The sequence below is a fragment of the Phascolarctos cinereus genome, unplaced genomic scaffold, assembly GCF_003287225.1.
Source record: "Phascolarctos cinereus isolate Bilbo 61053 unplaced genomic scaffold, phaCin_HiC Scaffold_2;HRSCAF=192, whole genome shotgun sequence".
Taxonomy (NCBI): Eukaryota; Metazoa; Chordata; class Mammalia; order Diprotodontia; family Phascolarctidae; genus Phascolarctos; species Phascolarctos cinereus.
This window is the reverse complement of record NW_027555625.1, coordinates 356,503,821-356,516,566: the sequence shown is the minus strand read 5'-3', so window position 1 is coordinate 356,516,566 and position 12,746 is coordinate 356,503,821. Positions and strand designations below refer to the sequence as shown.

At 37.2% G+C, this 12,746-nt stretch overlaps 1 protein-coding gene across 6 annotated transcripts in view; it reads left to right on the top strand.

Annotated features, from left to right (window-relative positions):
- The window catches only part of TRAF3 (TNF receptor associated factor 3), a 164,374-nt gene that overhangs the window by 112,245 nt on the left and 39,383 nt on the right, over positions 1–12,746 (top strand). For all 6 annotated transcript variants that reach the window (XM_020971160.2, XM_020971159.2, XM_020971158.2 and 3 more), the window contains 2 exons: positions 2,033–2,291; positions 10,893–10,944. In XM_020971160.2, coding sequence (XP_020826819.1) covers positions 2,050–2,291; positions 10,893–10,944 — 294 coding nt within the window. In that variant the 5' untranslated portion in view covers positions 2,033–2,049. The remainder of the gene's footprint in view (positions 1–2,032; positions 2,292–10,892; positions 10,945–12,746) is intronic.

Sequence of the window (12,746 nt, the reverse complement as noted above, 5' to 3'; positions counted from 1 at the left end):
CTAATTTCATACTCTTCCCCATCATATTTTCATACTGGACTATTCCCCCACCTCAGCGTGCCCTCTTCTGCTTCTGAATTTGCATATCCCTATATCCCATACCTGGATGGACTTCTTCCAGACCTCTCTGTATGTCCTTCACTTCCTTCAAGACAGCACCGGTGGTGCTCCTATACGTGGCTCTTCTGTAAAGCTTCCTGTGATGTCCCCGAGTATCAGAAGGGACCTCAAAGACCATGCAATGATATCTAACCCATGGATGGCTGAAAAGCCTCTCCACCACATCCAGAGGAGGAGAATCACTTTTCTAGGTAGCTCACTCCAATTTTGGATAATTCTGATTGTCAGGAAATCTGTCCATATATCAGGCCTAAATTTGCCTCTTTGCATCCTCTTCCCATTATTCCTACTTCTGCCCTCTGAGGTCAAACAAAAAAAAAATCTAATTCTCCTTCCAGGCAAGAGCTTTTCAAATACTTGTAAATAATTAGCATGGTTTTCCTAAGTCTTTTCTTCACCTGGCTAAACATTTCTAGTTCCTTCATCCACTCTTTATATGACATGATCTCGAGGCCCTTCAACAACCTGGTTTTCCTCTAGCTGCAGAATATACTTACTGAAATAGTGGGGACCAAGACTGAACTGATACTTCAAATATGGTTGGTCTGACTGGTATCAAAGGGTGATGCCCTCCCTAGTTCTGGCCATTATTCCTCTCTCACTGCTGTGTAAAATTGCTTTAACTATTTTGGCTGCAGTATTACTCTGTGACATTCATACTGAGCTTATAGGCCTCTAAAACTCTACATCTTTTTGAAACAAGCTGCTAGCTGGCTGTCCCTCTGCCCTTTTATGTTTGTGATCTCTCTATCTTCATAGATCTTATCTGTTTCTGTTTGACCTTCCCATATGTGCTGTAATGGGAAGAGTGTTGGATTTGGAATCAGAGGACCTGGTTCCAAATGACCTCTTGGCTACTCTCTATGTGACTTGGTCAAGCCACCTAACTGGAGCCTCAATTTCCTCCTCTGTTAAATGAATAAGTTGAACTAGATCATCTCCCTTACAACTCTATTTGTTGTTGATTTTCAGTCATGTCTGACTCTCTGTGACCCCATTTAGGGTTTTCTTGGCGAAGTTATTTGCCAAATGAGTGATTTACCGTTTCCTTCTCCAGCTCCTTTTAAGATGAAGAAACCAAGGTAAATAGAGTTGTGACTTGTCCAGGGTTCCATAGCTACTAAGTGTCTGAGGCTAGATTTGAATTCAGGTCCTCCTGAATTCCTGTGATGTCCCCGAGTATCAGAAGGGACCTCAAAGACCATGCAATGATATCTAACCCATGGATGGCTGAAAAGCCTCTCCACCACATCCAGAGGAGGGAGAATCACTTTTCTAGGTAGCTCACTCCAATTTTGGATAATTCTGATTGTCAGGAAATCTGTCCAAGCCTGGCACTCTGTCCACTGTGCCACCTAGCTGCCACTTATAACTCTGTACTGTAAATCTATATTCTTATGTGTTTAATTACATTCTAGTTATTTTGTATACATCTATTACTCCTTCTACTAGAAGTCTTTTGAGGGGAAGAATTGCCTAGTACATGGCCTTTGCACATAAGAGATATTTAATAAAATAATTGGTTTTTAAAATTTAATCAGATCCTCAATTTTCAGATGAGGAACTAAAAGGTTGGGTGATTTAACTAGTGTTACACCTCTGGATAGTGGAGGAATCAAAACTCACATTCAGGTCTTTTTGCTTCAGCACCACTGCTTTTCCACTGACAGGTAACATCATATAGTAGAAAGATTGTTGGGCTGGGAGTCAGGAGAGATCTGGGTTCAAATCTTGCCTTTTAAGCTTACTGGCATGACAAGTAACACTCTCTCTGCTATTTGGTTTCTTCGTCTATAAAATAGAGATTATAGTATCCATGAATTTAGGTGTCATACATTCTAGAGGATTTCTCTTTCTGATTTCGTGTTAATATTTCACTTACTCATTGTATAATTTTCTTTTTCTTCTGCAGAATTTTTCTCTTCTAAAATGGATTCCAGTAAAAAGATGGATCCCCCTACTCCATTGCAAACTGTACAACAAAAGGCAAATCCCGATCGTGGTGCTGGAGTATCGATTTATGTCCCAGAACAAGGGGGATACAAGGAAAAATTTGTGAAGCCTGTGGAAGACAAATATAAGTGTGAAAAGTGTCACCTCATTTTATGTAACCCTAAGCAGACAGAATGTGGTCACCGATTCTGTGAAACCTGCATGCATGTCTTGTTGAGGTATGTATTTCTGGCTGTCAACAAAAGTATTCATGGACTAGATGTTTTTGAGGTAAAATTTTTCAGTTTCAATCTTTATACACATGCTTTTTTCAATTTCAGCTTTTATACACATACACACACACACAATCTATGCAATCAAATTCTCAGAGACTGCTCTTGGAATTTTTTAGGAGAAACCAATTAAAATATGGAGAAAGATAACCTGTTTGCATAATTGAAGATGAGACAAAATTGTCGGTTTTTTAACACAAAAGGAAAAATCTTTATTGAATCTTTTAATTGGGATCTTTCTTCTCATCTGTGATGTATCATTGATGAATGTAACCAGTGATATGTCATTGATGAGAGTAACCAGCCTATTTATGAGGTTAGCTTTTGAAATATGAATGGAATAGCCTCATTTTTTCTGACAATGTAATGTGTGTGACGATACAAATGAGTTCACATAATGATCATTTATTCTTGAGACATCATTTTTATCTTTGTAGAAGGCATTTGGCTCTTTTTATAGCTATTACAGCTATAGCTATATTACATATACCTATATGTACACACACATATATAACAAATATATATAGCTATATTATATATATAATAACCATTTATACGTGTGTGTACATGCTAATTATAGCTATTAACAGCATTTGATAAGCTATACATAACTCATCTTTGCTGTGTTGGTGGTGCTGCAGGCTGACAGGATTGGCAGGCACTGTAGCTTGCCTTTCTTTCTGTGGTCTGGGGTGCTCTTTCCTTTTTGGATGTGACTTTCTAGCCACTGTCTTAGCCCTTCCACTTCTGGAGGAAAGGCTTTCCCTTAAAAACTAGGTGCCTCAGTGTTAGCACACCTGTTTAGCCAGCCATAGTCATGCTTCTGACTCATTTGCTTTAGGAATCCAGGTAGAAGTATTCTCTCTGCCCTGGGAAGTGGTCAAAATGAATCACTAACTCTTTCTTACTTAACTGAAGTTCCTAGCCAGAGATTGCATTCTGGCAAGATACCACAAATTTTAACTCTACTTTTTCTTCTTTCCCAGGGGTTCCCTAATTGCTACTCTACATTTGAATAATAAAGTACACAAAATCACAAATGTTGAGCACTTTTATCACATATAGTGGCTTAAGGGAAAAAAGTAAATATTTAAACATTTAAACCATTTAAGAAAAGGAATCAAGTCTCCCATGGTCCAGGGAAAATATCAGATTTAAACCCTCTCAAGGGAAAGGAAAGGAGAGAAGACCAAAAAAAAAAAAAAGAAATTTAAAAATCATGTACAGTCTGCAGCCTGAATAGATTTAAGAGGCTGGCAACTACTTTGGCACCACTCCAAGGAGCCAGGGCCACTTTGCCTTTCCTTGTGCCATCTGTGCAGTTGCAGAGCAAGATGAGTTGCTGTGAACCTGTCAAAGTCAGGCCTTCCTTCAGGCCACAAGGTCAGGGAAAAACTCCTGAGAGAAGAAAGAGCACATTGCTGGGAAATCTCTGCCTAAAGCCAGCAAGCCTCTTCCTCTAGTTTGCTAATCTATCCTTATGGATTCCTGAAGTAGGTGTGGCCAAGACAGCTAAGACTCAGAACAAGGGGGCCCCAAGGAGAAATCTGTGAAGGCTATGGAGGACAAATATAAGTGTGAATCAGTTACCTATCCATATTTTCAATATTGTCATGTGGGGATGAAGATGAAAGGTGCGGGGGAAAGAGAGAAAATTATCTTCTGAATATGTTATTCAGATCTACTTTTATATTTGAATTTTCTGTGAATAAAAGAATCAGAGCATGTCACATGTAGCCAAGAAAATCACAGATATATTCTATAAATATTTCATTACCAAAAAATGGTCATGTACCATATGTATGAAATGACATACATATGTACATTCTACTGGAAAATTTTCTTAGTGTCTACCATGACATCTTACCTTTCTTTTGATTTTTAACTGTAATTTTTCTATAAACCTTTTTAAAAATTCTTGTTAATAGAAATCTGTCATTCTTTGAATACTTATGTGTATCTAATTGATATGGTTCCCTTGGTACAGATCGAATGCCTTCTCATCCTGTACAACTCTTATTTATGTCTTCCCATAAATCCTCCATCTATAAACATATTTAGCTCTTTTAATATTATATAGGTAACACTGGGTCGACTGTTTATTATCTCTCACTCTTGCTACCTGAACAGCCCAACTCTTTTTCTGATAATGCATCTTCTGCATGATAAAAAGGTGGCACAAAAGACATCACTGGTAATATGTGCTATTCAATGCATCATAGGTCTCTCCATTGCCTTTTAGACCACCTGAAATTTTGATGCTTCTAAAATTGTGGCATTACCTGACTTGTAGAAATGTAGAATCACTTGAAGAATAATCATGTTTTGTTTCAGGGAGCATCTTTGTATCCTTGAAAGCACCACATTATTTTCCAAATACAACCCAGCCTGTTCTCTTTCTCTTTATCTCAATGCTGGGCCCATTTTGTTATCCATCTTCAGTGTCTGCCCAAGATCTCTGTATTGATGGACCAGCACATCCAGCTGTAAATCATATGTTAGTAATAGGTACTCTTCATCCATTTGCTTTTTCTTGTATGGATTGTTATATTGAATTCTGAAATAGTTGTGACTCTCAGTTAGGAAGCTCTGTGGTAGTATTGTGGGGTTTGATGTGATTGGCCACGATGCTATTTGAAAATAGGAATATTTGGAGGAACTTAACACACACACACACACACACACACACACACACACACATATAAAAACCCATTTGGAGGACCTTAACATACATATGTATGTATGTATGTATGTATGTATGTATGTAGGTATGTACACATATTTGGAGAATCTTAACATATATACATACATACATACATACATATGTGTGCATATATATACATATATAAACCCATCTTCCACTTAGACTTGGCATATTCACCAAGACAAAAGTGAACGCCTTTGGTGATTATACATCTGTCTCCCTGTCTTATACTTCATTTAATTATCAGAGGATTGTTGAACAAAATTATCTTTCTTGTTGTCAATGACTCTTGTATGAGCTTAACAGAATCATGGAAGCCCCTTTAATGGAGCAATGCCTTTAAGATCACATTAAATTTTATCGAATCAGATGCTTTTTTATAATAAACAAACAATAAGAACAGTGAGATCTTGTATTCTTTGAGCTTTTTATCAATTGTGTAGCTGGAAAGATGTAGTCTGCTGTAGAAAATCATTAGTAAAAGCCTTCCAGTTGCCTTCTCATATCTTCACTGAGGAGATCCTCAAAATGTGTGTAGATCATTCTCATAGATTTTGTAAAGATAAAAAAGTAGGCCTATATAGAGGTGAATGGCTATTGGTGCTCTCTCAATTCTTTAATACCTTTTTGTTCATAAAACAATCAGTGGTTTTGCCACATGATTTGGTAATTCTCTTTTCTTTCAGATATTCAGATGATCACATTCCACATTACATTACCTCCAGCACATACTTCTTTGCTCTATACTTGGTTTGTCTCACTCAGCCGTTCTTCCTGTTTTGCCTTTTTAATGCCATTTCCACTTCCTTAATTAGCACCTCAGGGACTGAGATGTTAAAATATAATGGTTTTTATACAGTTGTGGATGCAAAGTAATTTGTGATAGAAATGATGACAGATCTCTTCCATTTTTCTTGCCTATTTGTTGTCTCCCTTCTACTTGGGTCTTATGCCAAGGTTTCTGCAAATTTGTTTTTCCCCATGTTACTTCTTGCTACTTTAGATGGTAGGCCAGTTGACAAGTATTTATTGAGTGCTTGCTATGTGCCAGGCATTATTCTAAACATTAAGGATAAAAAAAAAGAACAAAAACATGGTCCCTGCTGTCAAGCAGCTCATGTTCTAATGGGAGAGACAAGATGCAAAAAATTATGTGTACAAGATATTTTAGTGTAAATGCAAAGTAATCTCATAGAGAAGGCACTAAGACGGTGGCAGGTAGGAAGAAGAGGGTAGTGGAGGGAAGAGACTGGGAAACTCCTTCTGTAGAAGGTGAGACTTGAGCTGAGTCCTGAAGGAAGCCAAGAGATGAAGGTGAGGAAGGAGAACATTTTGGGCATCAGAGGATAGCCAGTGAAAAAGCAAGGTACAGAGTCAGGAGATGTAATATCATGTGTGAGGAACAGTAAGAAGCTGGTGTCACCATATTATAAAATATGTGGAATAAAGTGAAAGACTAGAAAGGTAGGAAGAAATTAGGTTGTAAAAGGTCTTAGATGCCTTAGAGGATTTTATATTTGATTCTGGAAGTAGTAGATAGCCACTAGAGTTTATTTTGGAGGAGGTAACATGGTTAGATCTGTACTTTAGGAAAGTCACTTTAGCAGCTTAGTGGAGGATAGATTAAAGTGGGGAGAAACTTGAGGCAGGGAGACCCAATGAGAAGGGTACTGTGATAATCTAGGTGATGAAGGTGGTAATGAAGGCCTGCACTAGGGTGGTGGCAATGCAAATGGAGAGAAAGGAAATGCATAAGATTTTATGAAGGTAGAATTGACAAGACTTGACAAAAGATTGGCTACATGAGATGATCACAAGTGGAAACTAGAGAATGACACCAAGGTTTTGAGTCTTGATGACTCGAAGGATAGGATGGTTGTGTTCTCAACACTAATGGGAAAATTCAGAAACTAGGAGGGTTTGGGGAGAAAGATGATGAGTTCTGTGTCGGACTTGCTGAGTTTGAGATATCGATAGGATATCCAGATTGGGATGTTTTAAAAGTAGTTGGCAATGCTGGGCCTAGAGGTCATGCTGCTCATAATCCTTAACTGTCTTCCATAAGATATTGCAAATTTGTGTTGACTTTGACTCTTATGTCTTTCTACTTCACAAGGAGATCAAGTATTTGCTACCAGACAAGTTTTGGACTCAGCATTCTTATTGTGATGATTACAGAGACTAAACTAATGAGAAAATGATGCTCATAGAGGCAGCTAGTTGCAGTGTGTAGAGAGCTAGTTTCAGTCAGGAAAATCTGGGTTCAAGTCCCATCTCTGATGCATTCTTATTGGCTGTGTGACCCTAGAAAAGTCATTTAACCTCTCATTGCCCCAGGCGACTCTCTAAGACAACAAATTGCCTGTTAGATACTGATCTACATTGTAGAACGATTTTCCTCACCAAGAATTTCCTATACCAATGACATCACAGGTTCCATTTTGAAAAATGGTTGAAGTGTCATTGTCTTTTATATATTTCGCTTTCTTTGGTATCAAAGCTCATTTGAACAAGTCAGGTTAGAGCTGTGTAATAATGTATCATATCTTCTCATCTTTATTCTTTTTTCTATTTTTATATTGATTTTGATCTTTGCTCTGACAAGTCAGTACACATAGCACATGACTAATTCAGAAATGACTGCACATCAATTACCTGTAATTTCCTGTCTGTTAAGCTGTAAGTCAGTTTCATTTTTTGTGATGATCTTTGATGAGCTCCTTGTTCATCATCTTCTCACTTTCTTCTTGAAGGAAGTATTCAGTATATATACATAAACTTCTGCGTAGTCTACAAGCCCATGGCTTCTATTGTCTGTTGATCTTCACCAACATTATCCAGTGCCTTTTACCATCCTTCCCTTTTTTTTTTTTTTAGGCAATTGGGGTTAAGTGACTTGCCCAGGGTCACACAGCTAGTAAGTGTCAAGTGTTTGGTCTGAGGCCGGATTTGAACTCAGGTCCCCCTGACTTCAGGGCCGGTGCTCTATCCACTGCACCACCTAGCTGCCCCCACCATCCTCCCTTACGTCCACATTGAAGCTACTGAGTATTAAAAATACTATGTTTAATTATTTTGGAAAATTTTGCTAAAGTTCTTCATAGACTTCCTCTGTTTCTTCATCTTCTGAAACAAATATTTTCATGTTGATCTTTTTGCTCATGTTCATTCATTATGAGCAATACAACTCAAGGTCACTAAGCATCCTATAAGAGGCAGAATGGTATAGTGGAATGAGTACTGTACTTGGAATCAGGAAGACCTGGATTCAAAACCTGTCTCAGCCACTATCTGTATGACACTGGACAAGTCACTCAAAGTCTCTCTGCTTAAATTTTCCTTAGCTATAAAATGAAAAGGCTGTACTCAGTGGCCTCTATGGTCTCTACTACCTCAAGATTTGTGGTTATTGTAATCATATGAAACAATACTATGATGTTTCCCATTACTTTTGAGTACATGCTAAAACTAATTCTACCATTTTCCTCTCCAAATACAGCCTGTGAACTGTCTTCCCATGAAGCTCCAACTTTCCCCTATCATGAATGTCAATATTAATATGCCATTCTTCCAGCACTATGTTATCATTGGTTGTTTGACAAGGATCTCATGTTTAGAGTTAAATTAATATTTCTAGATAGTCTAAGAACTGTGTGATTCCTAGCACCCTCTGTCTCCTTTTTCATAACTATGTCACTGTCACTATGGGAGCAGAAGGATACAACCCAGTACTGAAGACCATTTTTTCAATGTTATTTTTTGTTTCAAGGGCCACTAGAATTCAGCCTTAGTGGTCAACATGCTGGACATCAGTTTTATGATATTTTACAATATTGATGCTTAGTTCAGTTTATTCCTAGGCTACCTTGTTAGTGTGGCCCTCAGGAACACAGGAGTACTTCCGTTGCCATGTTTAGGTACTGCAGTAGGACTTGTGAAGGGAAGGACCCTTCAGGAAAAGAGGAAGAATATCTTGTCTTGAAGAGTTTTTTTGAAGATCGCTTGGAAATCATTAAGGTGTAATATATCTGATCTACTGAATCTGTTTCCTGTTTAGAAGTATATATGAGATTTGTGGGCTTTGAACCTTATAAATAACCAGGTAAGGGTAGTTGTAGAGGGTGTGGTATGGTTTGTTATCAGGAAATACAGTGTTTAGTGAATGCATATTTGTAAGATAGATAGATGATAGTAAAACAAAGAAAGCACTTCCTATGGACCAGGTGCTGTCTTATGGTGGGAGGCAGTCCATAAAGAGGAACTTGCAGGGGTAGATGGGTACTCACACAACAGAATAGCATCGAGATTACTGGGAAGTACTGTAGAAGCCCAGTTCTAGGCAAGAAAAGGTGAAAACTCACTTATCAGAGTCTGGCTTCCAAAAAAAAGTGAGCGTCCAGGGTTCTTGTTGAGAGTGAGGGGGTGTGATGATGGTGTTTTAAGAAGAGGCATCCTGGTGTAGAGATGGCCAGGAAGTGATAGCCCGACTGGTTAAAGGAGACAAACTCAGAAGGAAAAATAGAAACTAGGTTGTGTTTCCTCTCTAGTCTTTCTTTCACCAATCCTGATGGCCCTCTTTTTTTGTCTATTGTTTGGGGGCAGAAGAGCACAGAAACATAGGCTTTTAGAATGAAGAGAGATTTTAGAGATCAACTAGTCCACATCTTCATTATGTAAAGAAACTGCCCCTAAATAAAAGCATCACTGTTTTGAAAGAACCAATGCTAAGTTTTCATATTCAATTCAACAAATATTCATCAGATGCCTACAGTGTGAAAGGCATTGTGCCAGGCTCTGAGGAGGAGCCCAAGATAAGTAAGACTTGATCTCTCTCTCTCTCCTCAAGGAATTTATAACTAATTTAATAGAAATATGTTATATAAACAGGATAAAGCAAAATAAAATGTGATGAGGCAGAAGAGAAATATAAACAAAATGTTTTGAGAGTTTGGAGAAGGGAAGCTATAATTCCTAAATGGGAGAGCTGAGGAAAATGTCACGGAGAAGGTGGCAATTTAGCAGACCCTTCAAGGATGGATGGGATTTCAACAGGTAGAAATTATTTTGGAGGACTGCATTTCAGGCTTAGGGAATGACAAGGGAGATAGGAAAGTATGCATGCATTCAGAGTATTCTAATTTCTCTCCAGCACAAAGTGGGAGATAAGGCTGTGAGACTGTGGCAGCCTTCAATACCAGGCTGTGTTTTAAAATTTTATTCCATAGACAATTGGGAGTCATTAAAACTCGTTGAACAGGGGAGTGATGTGATAAGAATTGTGCATCAGGAAAATCAGACTGGAAACAATAAGATTTTTTTTTAGAAGGTGGGTTGCGTTGGGTTTTTTTAATATATAGTAAAGAAAATAGCCATCTGATACAATGTTAAAAGTTTTTTTAAAGTAAAGATAATTCACAAGATGGAATGATGCTGGTATTTGATGACCTAAATTCCCTTTCGTAGGTATTTAGTTATGATTTTGTAAAGAAGTATACTTTGATCGGTGTTGAAAGGGACTCGCAAAAAGTACATGGGAGCTGAAATGAATTCGTGTTTTTAAAGTTTGCAGACTTTTTTCGTTGATATTTTTTCCCCTGTAGTAGCTCATCCTTTGCATTGCATCTTATTTTATGCCCAATTCACCTCACAATAGACTTAAATGAGACCTGCAGTACCAGCAAGACAAATGAGGCAATTAAAATTCAGCATAATGATTTTCAATAAGTGGCATCAATTTGAAGGTTGCTGTGTCCTAAAATATTTGTTAACATTTTAAAAAATACGTTATTTTTGAGAATGGTTTGTTGTGCTGTAATGTAATTAACCTGTGTGTTTTTCTCCAGTGCTCCAAGTCCAAAGTGTACAGCATGTCAAGAAAACATCATTAAAGATAAGGTATTTCAAAGCTCTTTATAATTACTTTGTGAAATTTTCTTAAAAATAATTTGGTTGTAATTTTTAAATAGAATCTGTACGAAAAGATATTTTGAAACATTAAAAGAAAGTAATCTTTTTTACATTTGATGCCATCTTATATTTTGATTTTACCACAAAAGTTTGGTTAATCTTACTTATTAGTTTAAATCAGCGCTCCTCCCATTCAAATCCCAAATCAAATCAAGTATAGATGAAATTTTCCAAAATGGTAGAACTTAAAGGGACCGTAGAGATTATACAGCCCGACCATCTCATTGTTCAGAACAGAAGCTTAAGTAATTTGTCCATGGTCCCATATCTAATAAGCGACAGAGCAGGATCTCAAAAGCACATCTTTTTTACCTCATGACTAATATTCTTTCCACCATATTATACTATAAGGTCCTTGAGGGCAGGTGTTGTTTAATGTTTATCTTTTTATCCTCAGAACCAGCTACTGTATCTGATACATAATAGATGATTAGTAAATGTTTGTTGAATGAATACTCAGTAATTTTTTATTAAATATCTATCATATGCAAGACACTATCCTAAGGGCTGAGGTTTGGGGTTTTTTGGTCTGAATCAGTTGTAGGGAGCGCTGTGTGAGGAATTTCTTCTACCACTTTCTTTGCAATTCACAGTTTTAGAAACTATAGAGGCACTGAAAGATTTGAACCCTATTTTATATTTGGTTGGGAGCTTAGAGGTTAGTGAGTCCTCTACCTCCCCTTTCATGCAGGAATCCCCATTTAACACTCTCGAAACAGTCATTCAGCCTCTGCTTCAATACTTCTAGTGATATACTGAATTTGAAATGATGTATTATATAATTCCAAATATATGTTAAAATACATGTAATTTTTAATATTTTGAAAAAAGATTGATCGAGCCTTTAGAATGTTGCGATCATCAAAAAATAATAGTATAATTATACTTAGGACCAGAGAGGCATAGAAGGAGAGTGGTGAGAAAGAGAATGTTTTGTATGTGAAGTTTTTAAAACTTAAAGAACAAACTCACCTGCCAGAAAAGCAAATCCAAATAAATATATGGAATGTAAACATTGTTGTTGTTATTGTGTTTTATGGATTCTAATAATATCTCAGCATAAAGAGAGAGAGAAAAGGACAGAGAGAGAGAAAGAAGAGAGAGAGAGAGATTTTTGTTAGTAATATGCTAGTTATGCCTCCTCCCTGAGTCTGTTCCCATGCAACTGTGGACCCAAAGACCAAGTGGTCTTAACACCACATCTCTCAGTCTTTCATTGTCCTTGTCTGTAAAGTGAAGGGGTTGAACTCCATACATGATATCTAAAATGCCTTTCAGCTCCCAAATTCATTTATTCTCACAATAGTCATAATAAGCATAATGACTGACTTTTCAATAACACTTTAAAATTTGCTCCTTACAAAAACCATTATGGTAGACAGTCCCAGTGCTATTTAGCTCTTTTTACAATGAATGAAACCGAGACTATAGAGGCGTAGTGTTTTGTCCATAGGCATAGCTCGTAAGTGCCAGAGGCTGAATTGTAACCTATTTCTTCCTCTTTCCCAAGTCCAACCTTTTATCTGCTATGCTGTCTTTGTAAGATCATTTTTTTTTCCAGTAAAGAGCCCGGATATGACTCAAGAGACTTAGAGAATCTGATAAAATAAAAGTAAAATTATTTGCTTTATACTTTTGAAGTATCTGCTGTGATGATTTTAGTACCTTAAGTTCATGAGATTTTTAAGCTGTATTTACAATAGACCTTTATCTGGTTCTGAATTTCTTTA